Source organism: Macaca thibetana, chromosome 11 (assembly GCF_024542745.1).
Source record: "Macaca thibetana thibetana isolate TM-01 chromosome 11, ASM2454274v1, whole genome shotgun sequence".
In the NCBI taxonomy this organism is placed as follows: Eukaryota; Metazoa; Chordata; class Mammalia; order Primates; family Cercopithecidae; genus Macaca; species Macaca thibetana.
In genome coordinates this window covers 12,959,999-12,982,180 of record NC_065588.1, presented here as the reverse complement: position 1 = coordinate 12,982,180, position 22,182 = coordinate 12,959,999, and the positions used below count along the sequence as shown (strand labels likewise).

At 45.5% G+C, this 22,182-nt stretch overlaps 1 protein-coding gene across 2 annotated transcripts; it reads right to left on the bottom strand.

The window, feature by feature from the left end:
• Positions 1–10,313: 10,313 nt before the first annotated feature.
• APOLD1 (apolipoprotein L domain containing 1) lies at positions 10,314–16,015 on the bottom strand. 2 transcript variants are annotated; one of them, XM_050748283.1, is made up of 2 exons: positions 14,258–16,015; positions 10,314–13,504 (listed from the first exon to the last, which is right to left on the bottom strand). In XM_050748283.1, exons 1-2 carry the CDS (start codon positions 14,816–14,818, stop codon positions 13,457–13,459), a joined length of 609 nt encoding a protein of 202 aa, XP_050604240.1. In that variant the 5' UTR covers positions 14,819–16,015; the 3' UTR covers positions 10,314–13,456. The 2 variants fall into 2 exon arrangements, with proteins under 2 accessions (XP_050604240.1, XP_050604239.1); XM_050748282.1 differs by having other exon boundaries at positions 10,314–16,015.
• Positions 16,016–22,182: the final 6,167 nt, after the last annotated feature.

Sequence of the window (22,182 nt, the reverse complement as noted above, 5' to 3'; positions counted from 1 at the left end):
CAGATAACTTTTATATTTTTAGTAGAGATGGGGTTTCACCATCCAGGCTGGTTTCGACCTCTCTCTCTCTCTCTCTCTCTCTCTCTCTTTTGAGATGGAGTCTCACTCTGTTGCCCAGGCTGCAGTGCAGTGGCGCCATCTCGGCTCACTGCAAACTCCGTCTCCTGGGTTCAAGCAATTCTCTGCCTTGGCTTCCCGAGTAGCTGGGATTACAGGCACACGCCACCACGTCTGGCTAATTTTTGTATTTCTAGTAGAAATGGGGTTTCACCATCTTGGCCAGTCTGGTCTTGAACTCCTGACCTTGTGATCCACCTGTCTCCACCTCCCAAGGTCTCGATCTCTTGACCTGGTGATCCACCTGCCTCGGCCTCCCAAAGTGCTAGAATTACAGTCATGAGCCACCGCGCCCGGCCAACTTGGGTTTCAATACACTGGAGACTCCTGGTTTTTCTCCTGTCTCACTGGCTGCTCCTTCTCAGTCTTCCTAGCTAGTACTTCCTCATTCCCACCCACTCCCCACCCTAAATGTCAGAGTACCCAGGGCTGAATCCTTGGACCTATTCTCTATATTCCCTATTTTCACTCATCTCTTAGTGGCCACATCCAGTCTTATGATTTTTAATACCACCTACTTGCTCAGGATTCAGCAATTGATATCTCCCTTCTAAGTCCTTCCTTGGGTTCCAGACCCATATATTCAGCTGCCTACTGGGATATGTTAGGAATCTCAAACTTAATACCTCTAAAACTCAACTCCTGACTCCACTCCTCCCCATTGTGTTTCTCCCACAGTCTTCCCCACATCAGGAAATAGCCATGTCATCTTTCTAAATTACTCAAGCCAAAACTCCTCTCTTACACCTCCCACACCCAACCTGTCAACAAATGCTGCGGGTCTACTTTCATCATATATCTGGAATCGGCTCCACTCTCAGCTACCAACATTCCTGACCTGGGTCATGGCACTAGCCTCCTAACTAGTCTTCTTGCCTCGATTCTTACCTCTCAACAGTCAATTCTCAACATAGCAGAAAACATAAGTCAGCTAGGCACAGTGGTTCACACCTATAATCCTAGCTCTTCGGGAGGCTGAGACAGGCGGATCACTTGAGGCCAGGAGTTGAGGCCAGGAGTTCAAGACCAGCCTGGCCAACATGGCAAAACTCCATCTCTACTAAAAATACAAAAAATGGCTGGGCACAGTGGCTCATGCCTGTAATCCCAGCACTTTGGGAGGCAGGTGGATCACCTGAGGTCAGGAGTTTGAGACCAGCCTGGCTAACATGGTGAAACTCCGTTTCTACTAAAAATACAAAAAATTAGCCAGGCATGGTGGCGTGCACCTATAATCCTAGCTACTCGGGATCCTGAGGCAGGAGAATCGCTTGAACCCAGGAGCTGGAGGTTGCAGTGAGCCAAGATGGCGCCACTGCACTTCAGCCTGGGCGACTCTATCTAAAAAAAAAAAACACCAAAAAAACATAGCAGGCATGCTTCTGCCTCAGAGCCTTTGCACTCTCTGTTTCCTCTGCCTGGAACACTCAGATACCCTCGTGGCTCTCTCCCACACCAACTTCAGCTCTTCACTCAAACATCCAGCCCCTCTCCCCCGCAGCACTCCCTCTCCCTTGTCCCTGCTTTGATTTTCTCCATGGCACTTATCAACATGTGGGAAACAGAATAACAATGGCCCCCAAGGATGCACACATCCCAATCCCTGGAATCTGTGAACATGTTATCTTACATGGCAATGGGGAATTAGGTTGCAGATAGAATTAAGGTTGCTAATCATCTGACCTTAAAATAAGGAGATTATTTTGAATTGTCTGGCTGGGCCCAATGTAGTCAAAGGGTCTTCAAAGTGGAAGAAAAGACAGAAGAGGATGTCAGAGTGATGCAATGTGGGAAGACTCAACCCATCATTGCAGGCTTTGAAGATGGAGGAAGGGGCCACAAGCCGGGGAATGCAGGAGCCTCTAGAAGGTGGAAAAGGCAAGAAAACAGGCTCTCCCTTATCGCCTCTAGGAAAGAGCATAGCCCTGCTGACCGCTGGATTTTAGCTCATTGAGCTACAATTGCATCAGACTTCTGACTGTGAGATAATAAATTATTTGTATTGTTTCAAACTACTAAAATCTTCGTTGTAGGAAAAAAATATATACCATCTCACAAACTAGATGTCTACTTCTTCTGCTTCTTCTCTTTGTTTTATTTATTTATTTATTTATTTATTTATTTATCTTTTAGAGATGTGGTCTCACTATGTTGCCCAGGCTGGTCTTGAACTCCTAGCCTCAAGCAATCCTTCCACCTCTACCTCCCAAAGTGCTGGGATTACAGGTATGCGCCATCATGCTTGGCTGATATTTACTTCTTCATTTTTTTGGTCTGCATTCTGTACCATCAATAGATACGAACTCCCTGATAGCAGAGATATTTGACTGTTTTGTTTACTACTCCATGCTAGGTGCCTAGAAAAATACCTAGCATATAGTAAGTGCTCAATAAATCTTTTGTTGAATGAATGAATATCTGTGTGCCTGTGGGTGCGTGTTGGGAAGGGATGAAGAAAAGGAGAGATGAGGCCACAGTTGTGATGTAGAAAGATCATATGTCTGTGTGTAAAAGAAGTAGGACACTAAATTGAGCTTCTAGAGACAGGTTATTACTCTGGGCCAAGATTGCTCATTCTTGGGAAAGAGAAGAGACACAACAACTTTCTATGTATAAAGCAGGGATGTGAGGACAAGGTCCAAGTTGACCTAACTGTAAATCACCAAACAAAAAATGTCTCCCTTAATATCTCCTTCACACCACAGGAAATGGTGTCTTCCAGTCCAATCCTCTTCTTATTTATTTTTGAGACAGGGTCTCCTTCTGTTGCCCAGGCTAGAGTACAGGGGCACAATCACAGCTCACTGCAGCCTCAACATCCTGGGCTGAATCAATCCTCTTGCCTCAGTCTCCCAAGTAGCTGGAACCATGGGTGCGGACCACCACACCTGGCTAACTTTTTTTTTTTTTTTTTTTTTTTTTGTAGTCTTGTAGAGTCTATTTTTGTCTTGCTATGTTTCCCAGGCTGGTCTCAAACTCCTGGGCTCAAGTGATTCTCCTCCCTTGGCCTCCCAAAGTGCTGGGATTACAGGTGCGAGGCACCGTTTCCAGCCCGTCCTCTTCTGAGAGGTCAATGTGGATTACCAACTTGATTAGAAAGCTTACAGAAGGCCCGGCACAGTGGCTCAAGCCGTAATCCCAGCACTTTGGGAGGCCGAGGCGGGTGGATCACAAGGTCAGGAGATTGCGATCATCCTGGTTAACACGGTGAAACCCCGTCTCTACTGAAAATACAAAAAATTAGCCGGGCGTGGTAGCTGGTGCCTGTAGTCCCAGCTATTCCGGAGTCGGGAGGCTGAGGCAGGAGAATGGCCTGAACCCGGGAGGCGGAGCTTGCAGTGAGCAGAGATCGCGCCACTGCACTCCAGCCTGCAGCCTGGGCGACAGAGCGAGACCCCGCCTCAAAAAAAAGAAAAAGAAAAAAAAGAAAGCTTACAGAACTGGCCATGCTGGGGAGGTGGAACGCGGTGCCCCAGATAACTCTGAAGTCTTCCCCTCTTTAGATAACATCCCTTATAAAGGAGGTCATTCTGGTGAGGAAAGCTCTTCTAAGGTCAGGAAGTTCATTGTCAACTCAACTACACACCCTACAGTATTAGCAAGGGAGTTAGGGTCAGCCTAGGACGGGGCTTGGGTTTCTATGACAACTGCACACGTTGAAGAGCCTTTGGAGTCAAGACATCAGGTTCAACATGCAATTGCCTTTCTCTGCTCTTGTTTCCCATCATTAAAGGCCGTACAGCCAGTTTGCATTGGTGGTGTGTGGTGGTCCAAGTCCTCTCTCCAAGTCAATCAGAAGCACCAAGCCTTCAATTTCATGGAGGAAATTCTCCTAGGGATGACGTGACCTGCCGACTCCTGCTTCTCTCTCTCTTTTCCCCATTCCTCCCCTCCTGAGGCTTCCCCGCACTACCACACTGGGACCTTTACTTCCTGACTCAGCCTGTTTTGAAAGTCACTAGACTACAACATCATTTTCTCATTAAAACCACAGAATTAGGCCGGGTGCAATAGCTCATGACTGTAATCCAACACTTTGGGAGGCCAAGGCGAGTGGATCACTTGAGGTCAGATGCTCAAGACCAGCCTGGCCAACATGGTGAAACCCTGTCTCTACTAAAAATACAAAAATTAGCTGGGCATGGTGGCAAGTGCCTATAATCCCAGTTACTTAGGAAGCTGAGGCAGGAAAATTGCTTGAACCTGGGAGGCAAAGGTTGCAGTGAGCTGAGCTCATGCCACTGCACTCCAGCCTGGGAGAACGAGACTCCATCTCAAAAATAAATAATAAAAACAAAAAATAAATATAATCATATAAATATAATAAAAATAAATAAATGAATAAATAACCACAGAAATGAGTTCCTCTTAGCCCTTCGTGGTATCATCCATCACAGCAAACACCACAGGAACTCAGCACTTCTCTGGGGCGTGTACTCAAATTCAGAGTCAAGGTTTAGATAAGGCTATGTTCCACTTGACTGGAATATAAAGAAATCTGGGAGTTATGTAAATGAATCAAGGATTGAAGTGTAGAGTGAATCTGAGCAGAAAGAAGTTGGAATCAGGAAGGAACAGCCTGAAGGTCACTGTAGGTATTAGGAGATAAAAAAGCCTAGATGGGTGTGGTAGCAGTGGAATGGATCAAAATGGATGGGAGAGACATTTAATGGGAAGGAAATACTTTGGCAAAAGTATATTAGAGTGGCCAGGAGGTGTAGTTCACGCCTGTAATCCCAGCACTTTGGGAGGCCAAGGCAGGCGAATTGCTTGAGCCCAGGAGATCGAGACCAGCCTGGGCAACATGGGAAAAGCCCATCTCTACTAAAAATACAAAAACTAGCCGGGCATGGTGGCGAGCACTTATGGTCCCAGCTACTCAGGAGGATCACGGTGGGAGGCTGAGACTATAGTGAGCCGTGGTCGCACCACTGAACTCCAGCCCATGTGAAAGAGGGAGACCCTGTCTCAAAAAAAAAAAAAAAAAAAAAAAAAAAAAAGAAGAAGAAAAGTATATCAGAGAAGTAAGAAAGGGGAAGAGTTGAAGATAATGATGATATTTCCAGGTAGACAACTGGGAGACTGATGTTGCCTTTGGTAGAAGTAGAAGAGTTGTGAAACTGGGCCAGTTTTACAGAGAAATTTAGCTTCAGATGTTCTCAGAAGCAATGCCAGCGTATCCATAAGGATAAACAGTGCTTGTTCAGTCAATAAATGCTATTGGGCATCTGTGGTGGGAGCTGGAGAGACACTGGGAGATTCAACAATATCTGTGATGCGGTTTCTGTCCTTAAGAGCCTTGGGGTAGGCACATATATATTTAATAAAATGTATCAAGTGATAAGTCTGCATAAGAGACACACAGATTGCTCTTAGACATTCAGATTAGAGCAAGACTGCATCTGGCTGGAGTCAGGAATAGCACTTCAATGGGAGGAATGGCATGGTAGGAACGCAGCGAGGGCTTTTGTTTCGGTGCACTCTTCCTGCAACCTTTTTCATTCAGTCAATGATTTCATTTGTTTTCATTTTACGTAGTACCCACCAAATTCAACTTGACCCCAAATAATCCTTTAGAGCTGGTTTCATCCATACCAACATGCAGGACTGGTGAGACCCTGGAAACGAACATGCTCAGTGAGGGGCTGTGTGACAAGTTCAGGGGAATGGCAGCCTGGGTCTGAGGTTCAGGGAAACTTGAACCTTAAGACTGGAGGAGAATGAAAAAGCTGTCAAGGAAACTAAGAAAGACTGATGTCACAGAATTCAAGAGAATGGGTGTTTTAAGAATTGAGTATTTGGCTGGACGTAGTGGCTCACACCTGTAATCCCAGCACTTTGGGAGGCCAAGGCGGGCGGATCACAAGGTCAAGAGATCAAGACCATCCTGAACAACATGGTGAAACCCCGTCTCTACTAAAAATACAAAATTAGCTGGGCATGGTGGTTCATGCCTGTAATCCCAGCTACTCGGGAGGCTGAGGCAGGAGAATCGCTTGAACCTGGGAGGTGGGGGTTGCAGTGAACTGAGATCGCACCACTGCTCTCCAGCCTGGCGACAGAGTGAGACTCCATCTCAAAAAAAAAAAAAAAAAAAAAGAAAGAAAGAAAGAGAATTGGGTATTCAGCAAAGTCAAATGCTACAGAGAAGTTAGAAAGAATTAAAATTAAATAACAGTGTTTACCATGCAAAACCTCAGGGGACAATGTTAAAATCAAATCAACCACAAAGCATTATGATTTTGAATAGTTTATGATACCCAACTCATTCCTTACTCCTACTCATACCTATCTACTCACCCACATGCCTCCAACACTTTTAGTCCATAACTACTAGGCTGCAATTGAGTACACACCCCTAACAGGAAGAAATTTGACAAGCAGGGTCAGTAGTCGTTTTGAAGGAATGACCCCAAGAAGTTTCATTTTTTGAGGTTTTAAAATCAGGTCTGGATAGGCCTGTTTGACCAGTAATTTCTTCATTCATGTCTGTGTCGTCTCTACTGATATCTTCAGTTCCAGTGCATCTACAGTTAGCAAAAAGTTCTTATAAATCATGTCCTTCTACTTCAGGTGTTTTGTTCACAAGAATCTTGCCATGTTTGGGAGATTTGGGGGAACATCACAAAATATTGTTTTGTACATAGGCTTCTGTTTTATTTTCTTTTGTTTTGTTTGAGACAGAGTTTCACTCTGTCACCCAGGCTGGAGTGGAGTGGCGCGATCTCAGCTCGCTGCAGCCTCTTTCTCCTAAGTTCAAATGATTCTCCTGCCTCAGTCTCCCGAGTTGCTGAGATTACAGGTGCCCGCCACCACACCCAGCTAATTTTTGTATTTTTAGTAGAGACAGAGTTTCACCATGTTGGCCAGGCTTGTCTTGAACTTCTGACCTCAGTTGATCCTCCCACCTCAGCCTCCCAAAGTGCTGGGATTACAGGTGTGAGCCACCGTGCTCAGCCTGTACATAGGTTTTTATGATCAGAGCAGAAGTTTTATAACTTTCAAATCGCACCCACATTGTTTATTATAAATACTAGTGACTTGCAAAGCTATATTTTATTTTTTTCTTATTGACTAGCCTACTGGCATAAGATTACTCATCCTGGGCCGGGCGCGGTGACTCAAGCCTGTAATCCCAGCACTTTGGGAGGCCGAGACGGGCGGATCACAAGGTCAGGAGATCGAGACCATCCTGGCTAACACGGTGAAACCCCGTCTCTACTAAAAATACAAGAAAATTAGCTGGGCGAGGTGGCGGGCGCCTGTAGTCCCAGCTACTCGGGAGGCTGAGGCAGGAGAATGGCATGAACCCGGGGAGGCGGAGCTTGCAGTGAGCCGAGATCGCGCCACTGCACTCCAGCCTGGGGCACAGAGCAAGACTCCGTCTCAAAAAAAAAAAAAAAAAAAAAAAAAAAAAAAAAAAAAAAAGATTACTCATCCTGGATGAAACTGTTACCGTCAGGAGACTTTTTTTTTTTTTTTTTTTTTTTTTTTTTTGAGACAGGTTCTCACTCTGTTCCCCAGGCTGGTTGGAGTACAGTGGCACAATCACGGTTCAGGGCAACCTCGACCTCCTGGACTTAAGTGATCCTCCCACCTCAGCCTCCCAAGTAGCTGGGACTACAGGTGTGCAACACCATGCTCAGATCATTTTAAAATTTTTTGTACAGATGAGGTCTCACCATATTGCTCAGGTTGGTCTCTAACTCCTGGATTTAAGCAACCCACCCGCCTCAGCCTCCCAAGGTGCTGGGATTGGCCGGGCGCAGTGGCTCACGCCTGTAATCCCAGAACTTTGGGAGGCTGAGGTGGGTGAATCACCTGAGGTCAGGAGTTCAAAACCACCCTGGCCAACATGGCAAAACCCCGTCTCTACTAAAAATACAAAAATTAGCCAGGCATGGTGGCGGGCGCCTGTAATCCTAGCCACGCGGGAGGCTGAGGTGGGAGAATCGCCTGAACCCGAGAGGCAGCGGTTGCAGTGAGCTGAGATCATGCCACTGCACTCCAGCCTGGGCGACAAGAACAAAACTCCGTCTCAAAAAAAAAAAAAAAATCAGAAAAGTCAAGAGCACTGGATGGGCACAGTGGTTCATGCCTGTAATCCCAGCACTTTGGGAGGCCAAAGTGAGTGGATCACTTGAGGTCAGGAGTTCAAGACCAGCCTGGCCAACATGGTGAAACCCCATCTCTACTAAAAGTACAAAAAAATTAGCTGGGCATGGTAGCGCATGCCTGTAATCCCAGCTACTCAGGAGGCTGAAGCAGGAGAATTGCTTGAACCCAGGAGGCGGAGGTTGCAGTGAGCTGAGATTGCGCCACTGCACTGCAGCCTGGGTGACATAGCAAGACTGCATCTCAAAAAAAAAAAAAAAAAAAAAAAGAAAAGAAAGAAAGAAAAAAGAAAAAGAAAGAAAAGAAAAGAGCATAACTCTGGAGTCAGGCTGCCAGAATTCAAATTCTGGGGCACCTCATGCTGGCAATGCAACCTCTCAAATTCCTTACTTTACCTAACAATATAGGGTAATTGTAGTGCACACACCATAAGATTTTTGTAAGGTAAATGAAATGATATAGGTCAAATTGGACTTAGAACAGTATCTAGTGAGTTCTCAATAAACGTTAACTATTATTATTGCTAAATATTCCACGTGTATGTTCGATATTATTGAAATGTCATTTTATTTAAGCACTGAAAAAAATATTGTTTTTAAATGATATTTTGACAGTGCAGTTTTAATAAGAAGTGAGGGCAGAAAGAAATGTCTGCTTATCAATCAGGGAGCCTAGAGAAAGAAGTCTCGCCTAAAAGAAAGACTTCAGACATCACCCCTACCCCAAGCTGTATCTACACAAAAAGCTTCTCCCAATTATAATTATTTTGGTGAATTTGGCAACCAAATTTGGTATTCACACAAATGCTGGAGGAGGCCAGGATCCGCCTGCTCCTGTGTGTAAGGGAGGCAGAGGCCTTGGTTGTGAACCATAGCTAAAGCTCAGGGCAAATCAGGTCACAGGCCTGCCTGCCGTTCTGCCTCTGGGGTTATAGCGTAAATACAAAATTGGATTAAACATCATTTTCTGCAGATATAGCTTCATATAGACAATCTGTATGCATGCAGGCAAAGACCACATTGGAGGGCCTTCTCTCCACAACCCGGTGCTAATGCTAGTCAGGTTTGGGGGTGCCGAGGACCCCTAATGTGCATTCCTGGACCCTAGATGGGTCTTGCTTCATCAGCACGATTTCCCCTCTCCTAACAGCTCTCTGGTTGCTAAGAGATTGTTTTCAGATCTAAGGGCTCACTCTTTGTCCTATTCCAGACCACAGCAGGGTTTACTTTCCCTCTTATGAGTTTGCCAGGAGCAAAAAGTAACATCCCAACCTCCTGTCAACTCAACAAGAGATTTATTGCAATTAACTAAAAGGACACTTGTTACTACAGGAATACCATATGCTTCAGCAAAGATAGGATCCCAGCTTGCGGCTGGCCTCTGCAAACAGTCAGGGGCCTGCCAACACAGCCTTTTCTGGTTGTACAGTCATTAACAGTGCAGCCTCCAGACCCAGGAATGTTTCCAAGGTGCAGCTGGCACTCAGATAGTGAGGTCATCTCCAGAGCAGTTGTTCCCAACTGGCTGCTGCAACCACAACAGGCTTTTTGTTTAAATTGCTGGACCCCCTACTCAGTGATCACCCTCCTTTTCTTTCTTACCAACAGAATCTGAGGTATATTAGGGGCAGCGTTGTTCTCAGCTAAAAATACTACATTTCCCAGCCTGCCTTGCATGGTCAAGATTGGTGGCTTGCAAGGTGAAGTCCCCCAGAGATTTACGGGAAAGTTTTGCTTTCCTGGTATACATGCTGCCCTTCACCCTCTCTGCCTACCTCTCTTTAGTGTTTGGATTTTGTGAAGGCTAATTTGGCTGATCCTAGGTTTCCTTTCAATTCCTTTCCAGGTTGTAATTATTCGAATGTTTTGAATTGTTCAAACATTTTGAGACTGCTGGAAGTCTGATTTCCAGGCAATAAGGGAATTCTTGTGTATGCGTTGATTACTTTAAAAAATTGATTCATATCGTTTTATCTGAATATTCTAAGTGAAAATGATTAAACATCTGCCCTTTTTCAAAGTTACTGATTCATACACAAGGAAACATAGAACTAAGAAATTAATTACAGAAAGATAAAAAAGTTTGAGAAATGAGCAATTTATTTCAATAAAGAGAAAGCATTAATTTTGCTACAGTGGGAAAAAAATGAACTCAAGAGTTGCTATGTTTAACTGTATCCCCATTTATCTCTGCACAATGTCTTTATCTCAGTGTCTCAATTCACACGAAAATATTGAATGAGAAATATACCATGTTGGCTGATTGCTTGATATATCTGATTTAGGGAGACTTCTACAGCCACTCCTCTCCTTTTTCTCCCAGTAAATACTTTTGACTTTGACACTTACCATATTGGAAATGACAGGTGCCGGAGGGCAAGTGCATCAAAGCAGTTAGGATCCGAATGTTTGCTAAGGATTACTTTTTTAATGGAGCAGTTTTATTGAATCCTTAAAACGCAGAACCCAATGAATCTCCTTTATTGTGAAACAAAACAATTCAAATGATTGCAAACCCAGGAACCTAACAGAGAAGCACTTAAACATTTAGAACAAACATACTTATTTTTCAAACTTTGACATTTTTGTGAAGTACACTTCACATCTAAATATCCCTCTCCCTTCTTCTCTTTACAACATACGATTTCAACCTGTTTGTTTATAGAATGAAGGCCTTGAGGAAAAGCCTTATTCACATTCCCGTAAAAGAAATAAATACATATTTGTTTCTAGAATCAATCTAACTGAACTTGACTAAATCTTGATAGAGGCTCCAATCTTACTCACACATAAGGGGATGGATGATCTTTTGTTATCAACAAATTCTCATTAACATAGCTAAACAGTTAATTAAATTATTCAAATGCATTTCTTGAGTTCCTACTATGTGCAAAGCATTGTTCCAAAATAGACACTCTTCCTTAGAAATAAAGTGGGTCACTGAAATCATAACTTCAAAAGTATAGAACTTTTGATACACCCACAATATTCTAATGACAGGAAAGTTTGCTGCTGCTGTTAGGGCTTCTGCTTCCAGAATTGCCCAGTTTATTTCTAGGGAATAGCTCAGGCATTGGAAGAATATAACTTAAACTTAAGCATTAATAAAACATGGAGTTAGGGAATGGTTGTACCTTTATGCCATAACACAACTAACAATGTGAAGTACATTCCGGTGATCTAAAATGCTAGCATCTGGCCAGGCGAGGTGGCTCATGCCTGTAATGCCAGCACTTTGGAAGGCCAACGTGGGTGGATCACATAAGGCCAGGAGTTCAAGACCAGCCTGGCCAACATAGCGAAACTGTGTCTCTACTAAAAATACAAAAAATTAGCCGCATGTGCCGCTGCACGTCTGTAATCCCAGCTACTCAGGAGGCTGAGGCAGGAGAATCGCTGGAACCCAGGAGTCGGAGGTTGTGGTGAGCCGAGATCAAACCACTATACTCCAGCCTAGGTGACAGAGTGTCTCAAAAAAAAAAAAAAAAAACAAAAAGCTAGTATCTGGGTGAAGCAGTCTAGGAGATGACACCAGCTTGAAAATAAACCAAGATAAATTTCAAAATAAACCAGACCAATACAGACCAATTGCGATTTATAGGAAAAATAAAAATACAGAAGCATCACCTCCTCTCCGCAACCCCGGCACTGAAATTCTACTTCCTCAGACATGCTGCCATCATTGGGAAGGGTGGGGGCAGATTGGGTACATTTACAGAATTTTAAATAATTAAATAACAGAGGCACAGTTTTTGCATGTATGGTCCCAAAGACTTTTCAACTTATTTTTCAACATTACAGTTGTTAAGAATGGAAACTGAAGGAATTGTATACATTTTCGCTGACGGTTTCTTACAGACCCCGAAGTGAAAATGCAACACATCACCACCATAAGACGGGTTATTTTGTCTGTCACCCATAAGACGTAACTTGATAGGACATCAGGCTTGCAAGGTCTAAGTGCTTCCTTCACATACCTCTAAACTTTTTATCTTTCCTGAACTAAATAGGTTCCTTTTCCAGGTCAAGTGTTATCTTCTGGTAAAATACTTTCAGGATAAATATGCTTCCTCAGTTATAAATCCCACAATGCAAGCCTCCATTACAAGCTTAAACTCAGCTCCTGGTCTTGCTCTTTAAGACTCTCCGCACTTACTTAAAAGGATCACTTAAAACACTAGAGAATAAAAGTCTCCCTGAAGGAGAGAGACATTCAAGGAAAGCAATGCTATTTCCAGCCCATGCCCTGCCTTAGAAACTCAAACTTAATCTCATCTCTTGCAAAGAGCCTCAGCAGTCTCCCATTTAGAAACTTGCTCTTATTATTTTCTAAACGTGGTGGTTAAATAAAATTAAATGCAAACAATAAACAATAATTAAATTACAAACTTAAAATAAATAAAAAATACATGGACTGGCGCTTTTCAGAGAAGGTAATAATAGAGAAAGGTCAGTTTCGGGAACTTCACGTTCCTTTCTGTACCAGTTTCTACAATAGATGGGAAACACTGCCCTCTAATGGACTGACAGTGTTACATCCCTTAGTTCATACGGTGAGACACTGCCTCAGGATGCATGTACGGGTGCTCGCGCGCTCGCTCTCTCTCATTTTGGCTTCTGGGACACAGTCTGTCCTTGGTCATCTGTGAACGACTCAGAAGACCGTGGAGTCCCTAGAGAAGCTGCGAAACTTCGTGAAAGCTCATCAAGGGGATTAGAAGTTAGCATTTGTTGCAGTGGTTTTCAAACCTTAGTGTGCCGCAGAACCACGGAGAGAAATTGTTTCTCAGGTTGCTGGGCTCCACATCCAGAGTTTCTGATTCCATTAAGTCAGGGGGGTTATGTCCAAGAATTTGCCTTTCTAACAAGTTCCCGGGTGGTGTTAATCTGCCATTCCAGGGACCACACTATATGAGCCAGCACTATGCTAGGCACTTTGGCTCATTTAATATCTCACAACCGGATGAGGTTTTATCATCTTTGTTTTACACAGTCAAAGACAGATTAGGTGGCTACACTCACACAGTAGTGACAAAGCCTGTCTCAAGCCCAGGATTGTCTAACTCAACCCATCACTCTCTTCTGAACACAATGATGTCGGGAAATGAAGTTGGCAGTCGCTCCATCTATCGGGCCCTCAGCTTCTTCATGTGAGGGAGCAGGACTTAGATGATGGTTTAACCGGCTTCCCCTCTGAGTACTTGGAGGACTGGATTGGGAGCCACTCAGGAAAGGCCTACTGCATACTCAGGCTGCATCTGGGAGTGGGTAAGCTGAAGGGAAAGGGAAGAGGAGGACATGTCAACACCAGGGCCCTCTCTGAGTTCTGAACCGTCCTACAACGTTTAGAGAAGGGCTGATTTGCTCTGAATTCTGCAGTTCTTTGTATCAGACATTCTGGAAGAGAGGCAAATGCCTTCTCTCATGGGCATTTTGAGGACTTCAAAGACTAGTAGGACTTGGAGAGGACCCAGAGGGCGGCACTCTCTCCAGTCTCAGGTCAGGCCACCAGGGCAGGGTCAGGGACCCCGAAGTAACTTTCAAACAGTAGTGCCTGCCCAGCTGTGTTTAGACAGAAAGGTTTTGATAAAGGAAAAAGAGTTTTGGGGTCACATTCTTCCACTAGGATCACACAACTGAAAAGTCCGTAGCACTCAAGCCCAGGCAGATGTCACAGTGATGGGAAAAGAAGGGCTCTGGGGACCCACCCACTTCAAAACCAGTTTTTCTCATCCTTTGCCTTCGGCTCCTAACCCAGCGTGGTGTTTTCCTAAGGGAGCTACAAAATCTGGAGCATCCCATGGGGATGATTTGCTGGCCTCGGTCATTAGGGGAAAAGGATGTTCTCAGAAAAACAGCCCTGCACGCTGGTCAGCAGAGATCTTGAGGTCGTGGCCACGGCTGTACTTGGTGCAGAGCTGGACCCGAGACTCCAGCTGTTCGCTGAGTTCGTCCAGAGCCCCCGTGCAGGACTCCAGGCTCTCGGCCAGTTTCTGAACTTTGGCCTTCAGCACGGCCTGGCTAACCTTGGTGTCCCCCTCCGCCCGCCTAGGGATGAGGAAGCCACGTGAGCCGAAGAAGACGATGAAGTAGACAGAATTGTACAGGGCGATGGAGGCGTTCCTGCCGCACTGCAGCAGCTGGCGGTCCCCGCAGCCCTGCCAGCGGCAGAAGAACTCCAGGCAGCTCAGGATCTCCCGCATCTGGTCCTGGCAGGTGGCCGCGATCTCCTGCACCCTCCGCAGCTCCCGGGAGTTGCAGAAGATCAGCGAGAGGTCGGACGTGATGGTGACAGCCCCTCCGGCTGTGGCCACCCCCAGCCCCACGGCCGACGCCAGCAGCGAGGCCCCCAGGGTGACCGGGCTGAGCGAGAGCCCCACGATGGCTGCGAGGGCGCCTGTTGCGCTCAGCGAGCTGCCAGCCACGTTGGCCACCAGGGAGCGCCTGCGCAGGCGCTCCAGGCGCCGGGCCACCTCGCGCAGGCGCAGCACCTGGCCGTGCAGCCGGCCTCGGCGGTCCAGCAGCAGCCCCTGGAAGCGCCTCAGTGCGTCCGGCCCATGCGGCTCCCGGGCTGCCGGCCTCTCCATTCCCTGCGGGGACACAGACACGCGGTCAGCCTGGAGTCTCCGTGCCAGCCGCCGCTCCCTCCCTGCTGCCTGGACGCCAGCGGGAAGTTGGCACGAGTTCAGCGGAGCAGCCACTGCCCCGCTAGGGGAACGGGTCTATTTCCAGTGGATCATGAATCAAGTTCTCTTGAGGGGAGCCACACAAGTTCTCAGGACCTTATCTCTGCAAATGGAAATAGGAATAATGCTATCTTCTGCTTCTCTCCCAGGGAACGCTAAGGATGGGTTTCATCAGCTATGTGTTAAATAAGATTTAAACTGGGAGGGGCGTGGTATTAGAAGACTTCTCCAATACTGAGGCCTTTGCTCTATTTAAGATAACACCTTGTAAGTGGTGGGTTGTACAGTTTACAAAGCCCTTTCATCTTATGAAAATTGGATCCTAGGAGTTTTGCAACACACTTTTCTCTCTCTCTAATGTATGAAAAAGACGTCCACAAAATCTCAAAAATCATATTTTCTACCAAGCAGAAGAAACTAATCTAAGTTAGATGCTTGCCTGAAGCAACTCTTCTGCTTGTGATTCTTCCAGGCTCTTTTCTTAGAATCAAACCTAAAGTGAGGTTTGCGTTGTTTATTCTAACTAGGGCTCCTTAGATCTTCAGAAACATCAGTCTTTGCTGGGTGCTAAATTTAAACTCAGTCACATTAAATTAATACCATTATGTCTCTTTGTTATGAACGTTTTCTTTTAAAATTGAGTAATGGTTGAATAAAATAAAGCGGCCAAAATTTCTCTTCAACAACTTGTACCACGTTGAAGCCAACTGAAGATGACTGACAAAGATACTAACAAGTTGTACATCTTGGGGGAAAAGTACATTCATCCTCGTTGCCAAGATTCCCACCTTCATGTCCACTGTAGTCGTCATTATTAGGAACTTCTTAGAAGTGGCAAATGAGCCATAGAAATAGAGCATTTCAAAACTGAGCTATCAGGGCAGAAACCATTCTCGTCTGGAAGAACTGCCTGCATCAGACATCAGATTCTAGAAGCAGCTGATTCTTCACAGAGCCCAGTCTAGAATCCTGATCTCCTTACTCATAGGACTTAATTTTACTTCCATGCTTCCATAATCCAACCCACCAGGGGTAATTTTCCAGGTAAAAAGAGAAAATGAGAAAAAATCATCCCGAATATATGCCTCGGGGTTCCCCACTTACCATTCACTTCTGTCTGCCTCCAGGAAAGTAAAATCTGAGGCTGTTTCTGGATGAGTGTGCTTTATAGTCCCAGAGAACCAATGGCTGCCCTGGGAAAGCCTTGTCTCATTCTGAGAATTTGCCATTTCCTGTCCTGACCCCTGCTGCCTTCATCCAGAAGGACGTGACATGGTGGAAAATGACCTGCCAGCACAGCACATCCCGTATTTAGGAAACGAACATTGTGTGTTCGCTTTCCCCTGAACGCAGGAAGAGAACCACAGGCTCTTCCCTAACTTGAAACAAGTGTGTTGTCATTCTCCCAGGGGGATACCCTGCCTTTCCTGAGAATAGCTAATGACGCGATAGGGAAGGCCTTCAAACGCACCCCAGGCTGACCAATTATAGTGTTTCTTGAGGCCACCATTACAAAATCATATTTTAAAAGAAAAGGGAGGGGGTGGAAAACCCTCATATCTGATATAGCCACTCATACTCCACTGCTGTATTTTTAAAAGCATTGTGAATCTGTGAGTGGCTGGAGCCTGTGATCCATTTTGCATGCGGCGGGTACCCTGCAGCCCTAAGAATGCAAGGCCACACCCGCAGGAAGTGCTGCATGCAGTTTTGGGCACCCCCAGCTGTGGAGAAGACATTGGAGGTCTCAGAAAGGGCACACTCTAGGCCACATGCATCAGAAAAATCAGTGGGGTCAGGTTGCAGGAGGAGCTAATTATACACTTTCAACCGCAGCAGGGAACTGGCTTCCCAGGTTTTCATTTGAAGTAGCAATTGTAGCCCATGTGACAGGGAAATGAGTGGATTCTGTCTACAGGGTAGCGAGGCATGGGCTGAAGGGCAATTATTTTGACAATTCAGCAGGAAAAATTGAGTGTAGCTTCTGTGGACTTGCTGCAGACCAGATCAGATGGAACACAGATATCTCTGGGGCATTCGGAGGTCGTTGGAGCTCAGCCTAGGAATTCAGTCCTACTATATGGCCCCAAATCCATCCATCATCCTTCCAACCCTCTCCTCCAGATAAGGAGGGCCAAACTCGTTTCTCATTTGAATAAGGATTATCTCAACTGTCTGGCTGACCTGGAAAGCCTTAACAGCCATATCATTCTGGATCATGATTCAATCCCCCACCTTTATGACTATACTTTGTATTTATCAACACAGTATAGCAACAGTAGCAGCAGTAGCAACAGTACTATTTGCTACTACTCACAACCATAGTCCTTTCACACTTGATTATTCTAGATTTGATCTACTTCCAAATATTCTTCTTACAGCTCCTCAAAGGATAACTGTAACCTCAATCTAGATGCCTCCAGTGTGTCCTTTTGAGGTTAGAAGTGGAAGAACATCCTCCTTTGTCTCCATAGACATGGTCACTCCAAACCGGATGCGGGCCAGGGTGAACTGGGGAGGTAGACAGGAGGGAACATACCCCTAATTCTTCAGCTGACTTATGTTCCTCTAACTTCCCTGGACATCATCTTGTGTGTTTTGGGTTTAGAGGAACACAATTAAATATTTTATAGATGAGGAATATTGCTGGGATACAGGGTCTTCTTCAGAGCATCAATATCATAGTACAGAGGTAGGATGAAGAACCAGAAGGTAGAGGAGAATAGACAGCATGTATACTGACCCCAGCCCATCTCTTGGAATTTGTTTTTCTCTGTGTTGAAACCCCATTTTCTTCATATTTGCCTCTTTATGGAGGCAAAAAAAATTGAGTTCATTGACAGTTTGGGCTAAAGTTTTACTGCCCATAAAAACCTGGTACTTTGGCCACTATAGTAGCCCATGCCTATAATCCCAGCACTTTGGGAGGCAGAGGAGGGAGGGTCACTTGAAGTCAGGAGTTCAAGACCAGCCTGGCCGACATAATGAGACCCCATCTTTACAAGAAATTTAAAAATTGGCTGGGCATAGTGATTCACACCTGTAGTCCTAGCTATTCAGGAGGCTGAGGCAGGAGGATCACTTGCACCCCGGAGGTCAAGGCTGCAGTGAGCTATAATGGTACCACTGCAATGCAGCCTGGGTGATAGAGTGAAACCTTGTCTCAAACAAAACAAAACAAAACAAAAACAAAAAACAACTGGGGCCGAGTGTGGTGGCTCACCACTGTAATCCCAGCACTTTGGGAGGCTGAGGCTGGTGGATCACCTGAAGTCAGGAGTTCGAGACCAGCCTGACCAACATGGTGAAACCCCATCCCTACTAAAAATGCAAAGAAATTAGCTGTGTGTGGTGGCACGCACCTGTAGTATCAGCTACTCAGGAGGCTGAGGCAGGAAGATCACTTCAACCTGGGAGGCAGAGGTTGTAGTGAGCCAAGATCACACCACTGCACTCCAGCCTGGGTAACAGAGTAAGACTCTGTCTCAAAAAAAAAAAAAAAAAAAAAAAAAAAAAAAAAAAAAAAACCCAACTGGTACTTCACCTTGTTTGTAAGAACTAACACTTGAACTTAACAATTTCAATTCAGCATTTGTTTACATTTATTTATTTATTTATTTATTTATTTATTTATTTTTGAGACAGAGTCTCAGTCTGTCACCCAGGCTAGAGTGCAGTGGCATGATCTCAGCTCACTGCAATCTCCGCCTCCCGGGTTCAAGCGATCCTGCTGCCTCAGCCTCCCAAGAAACTGGGACTACAGGTGCGCACCACTACATCTGCTTAATTTTTGTATTTTTAGTAGAGACAGGGTTTCTCCATGTTGGACAGGCTGGTCTCGAACTCCTGACCTCAGGTGATCTGCCTGCCTCGCCCTCCTAACTGCTGGTATTACAGGCATGAGCCACCATGCCCAGCCAGCATTAATTTCATATAGTAAAGACACAATAAGAAATTTTAGGAACAAATGAAGGCATTTTGATCAAAAGTTCTGTGTGGTCAGTTTCCCCAAAAAAGTATGTGGACCACATCCTCAAACTTCTTTTTAAAATTGTTTTCTGGGCACTTCCAACACATCACCCTAGAGAGACTACATTGAAAATGGTGGTTGGCCCTCAAAGTAGCCTTCAGATCTCTTCTTTTTTTTTTTTTTTTTTTTGAGTCAGGGTCTCGCTCTGTCACTCAGGCGTAATGGCACGATCACGCCTCACTACAGCCTCGACCTCCTGAGCTCAAGCAATCCTCCCGCCTCATTTTTTGACTTTTTGTAGAGACAAGTTCTCACTGTGTTGAACTCTTGAAGCAGCTGAACTGTGGCATTAGCTATACTAGCTTGAATTCTGAGTCCTCGAACCATAAGGAAATTCAGTGTAGGAAGGAAGAGAGATAGAGAGCTTTTTAAGCATAGGAATCTTCAGGCCCCAGCCCTAGACAGTCTAATTCAAGTGGTCTGAAGTGGGATCTGGGAAAATACAGGTAATTCCTACCTGCAGCCGGGTTTGTGAACCACTGCTCTAGGAACTGGTAGTTTTGTTTCATTTTGTTTTGTTTTGTTGAGACAGAGTCTCGCCCTGTTGCCCAGGCTGGAGTGCAGTGGTGCGATCTCAGCTCACTGCAATCTCTGCCTCCCAGATTCAAACAATTCTCCTGCCTCAGCCTCCCAAGTAGCTGGGATTACAGGCACTCACCATCATGCCCAGCTAATTTTTGTATCTTTAGTATAGATGGGGTTTCACATTGTTGGCCAAGCAGGTCTCAAACTCCTGACCTCAGGTGATCTGCCCGCGACGGCCTCCCAAAGTGCTAGGATTACAGGCATGAGCCACCACGCCCAGTCAGAACTGGTAGTTTTCTGACCACCTGTTACATGGCAGCAGAAATAGTAAGTCTAGGCCGGGTGCGGTGGCTCAAGCCTGTAATCCCAGCACTTTGGGAGGCCGAGACAGGTGGATCACGAGGTCAGGAGATCGAGACCATCTTGGCTAACACGGTGAAACCCCGTCTCTACTAAAAAATACGAAAAACTAGCCGGGCGAGGTGGCGGGCGCCTGTAGTCCCAGCTACTCAGGAGGCTGAGGCCGGAGAATGGCGTAAACCCGGGAGGCGGAGCTTGCAGTGAGCTGAGATCCGGCCACTGCACTCCAGCCTGGGCGACAGAGCGAGACTCCGTCTCAAAAAAAAAAAAAAGAAAGAAAGAAAAGAAATAGTAAGTCTAGTGGAAAGGAGTGTGTTAGCTAGGTGTTTTTATAGTTATCAACAACCCATTTGCTTTAGGCCCCTACTTAAAACTATCACATTTTAAAGATTAAGTGGGCCGGGCGCCGTGGCTCACGCCTGTAATCCCAGCACTTTGGGAGGCTGAGGCAGGTGGATCACAAGGTCAGGAGTTCAAGACCAGCCTGGCCAAGATGGTGAAACCCTGTCTCCACTAAAAATACCAAAAAAATTAGCTGGGCGAGGTGGCGGGCGCCTGTAATCCCAGCTACTCGGGAGACTGAGGCAGAGAATCGCTTGAACCCGGGAGGTGGAGGTTGCAGTGAGCTGAGATCATGCCACTGCACTCCAGCCTGGGTGACAGAGTGAGACTCCATCTCAAAAAAAAAAAAAAAACAAAGAAAAGAAAAAAGATAAAGTGATAATTATGCTCAAGGCCTTTCAAAGGCCTGGGCCACTTCCATTTTTTGAGGCTCTCAGTTATTTTATTTTTTATTTTTTTGAGACGGAGTTTTGCTCTTGTTGCCCAGGCAATGGCGCGATTTTGGCTCACTGCAACCTCCGCCTCCCGGGTTCAAACAATTCTCCTGCCTCAGCCACCCAAGTAGCTGGGATTACAAGTGCCTGCCACCACACCTGGCTAATCTTTTGTATTTTTAGTAGAGATGGGGTTTCATCATGTTGGCCAGGCTGGTCTCGAACTCCTTACCTCAGGTGATCCACCCGCCTCGGCCTCCCAAAGTGCCAGGATTATAGGCCTAAGCCACAACACCTTGCCTCTCAGTTGATTTTTTAAAATGAAGAAATTCTATAATGGAATATAAAAAATTGTGGCTTATTTCTTTTAATTGCAATGTAATATATCTTATAATGTCAATATTTTGCTATTCTCAACATAGTCACAGGATTTATAAAATACTAATTCATTTTATTAATATTGTGGAAAAGTGGCACAAGATTAAAGTTACATGATGATGGCTTTTTCCTTTTAATCCTTAACAGTATATCTCAGTGACTAAATATAGGACCTCTTTTGGAGACATCAAAAATATAAAATTGAGGCTGGGCATGGTGGCTCACCCTGCGATTCCAGCACTTTGGGAGGCTGAGGTGGAAGACTCACTTGAGTCCAGGAGTACGATACCAGCCTGGGCAACATGGCAAAACCCCATCTCTACAAAAAATACAAAATTAGCTGGGCATGGTGGCCTGCGTCTGCAGTCCCAGCTACTGGGAAGGCTGAGGTGGGAGGATGGCTTGAGCCCCGGAGACAGAGGTTGCAGTGAGCCAAGATTGCTCCACTGCACTCCAGCCTGGGTGGCAGAGCCAGACTCTGTCTCAAAATAAATAAATAAATAAAATTAAAATAAAAAATAAAATTGAGACAACTTGTGAATGTGAGATTTTGTCCAAAGGTCTTGCAGACTTTCCTTTGTCATCTGTTCTAATATGTACATTCACCAAAATAAAAATAAATTCGGACAGGTGCAGTGGCTCATGTCTGTAATCCCAACACTTTGGGAGGCTGAGGCAGGCGCCTCAGTGGTGTGTGCCTGTAGTCCCAGCTACTTGGGAGGCTAAGGTGGGAGGATGGTTTTGAGCCTGGGAGGTGAGGCTGCAGTGAGCCGAGATCACACCACTGCACTCCAGCCTGGGCAATAGAGCCAGACCTTGTCTCAAAAAAAAAAAAAAAAAAAAAAAAGGAAATTAAAATAATAACACATATTCACCTGAGGATTTTTGCCCATGATTTTGTGAATTTCCCCAGAATGTAAGTGCTCTAGAACATAGTCAAGCTCTCATAGTTGCTTGTTGAATTTAACTAAAGAAAAATGCAGGCCGGGCGCGGTGGCTCAAGCCTGTAATCCTAGCAACTTTGGGAGGCCGAGATGGGTGGATCACAAGGTCAGGAGATCAAGACCATCCTGGCTAACCCGGTGAAATCCCGTCTCTACTAAAAAATACAAAAAACTAGCCGGGCGTGGTGGCGGGCGCCTGTAGTCCCAGCTACTTGGGAGGCTGAGGCAGGAGAATGGCGTGAACCCGGGAGG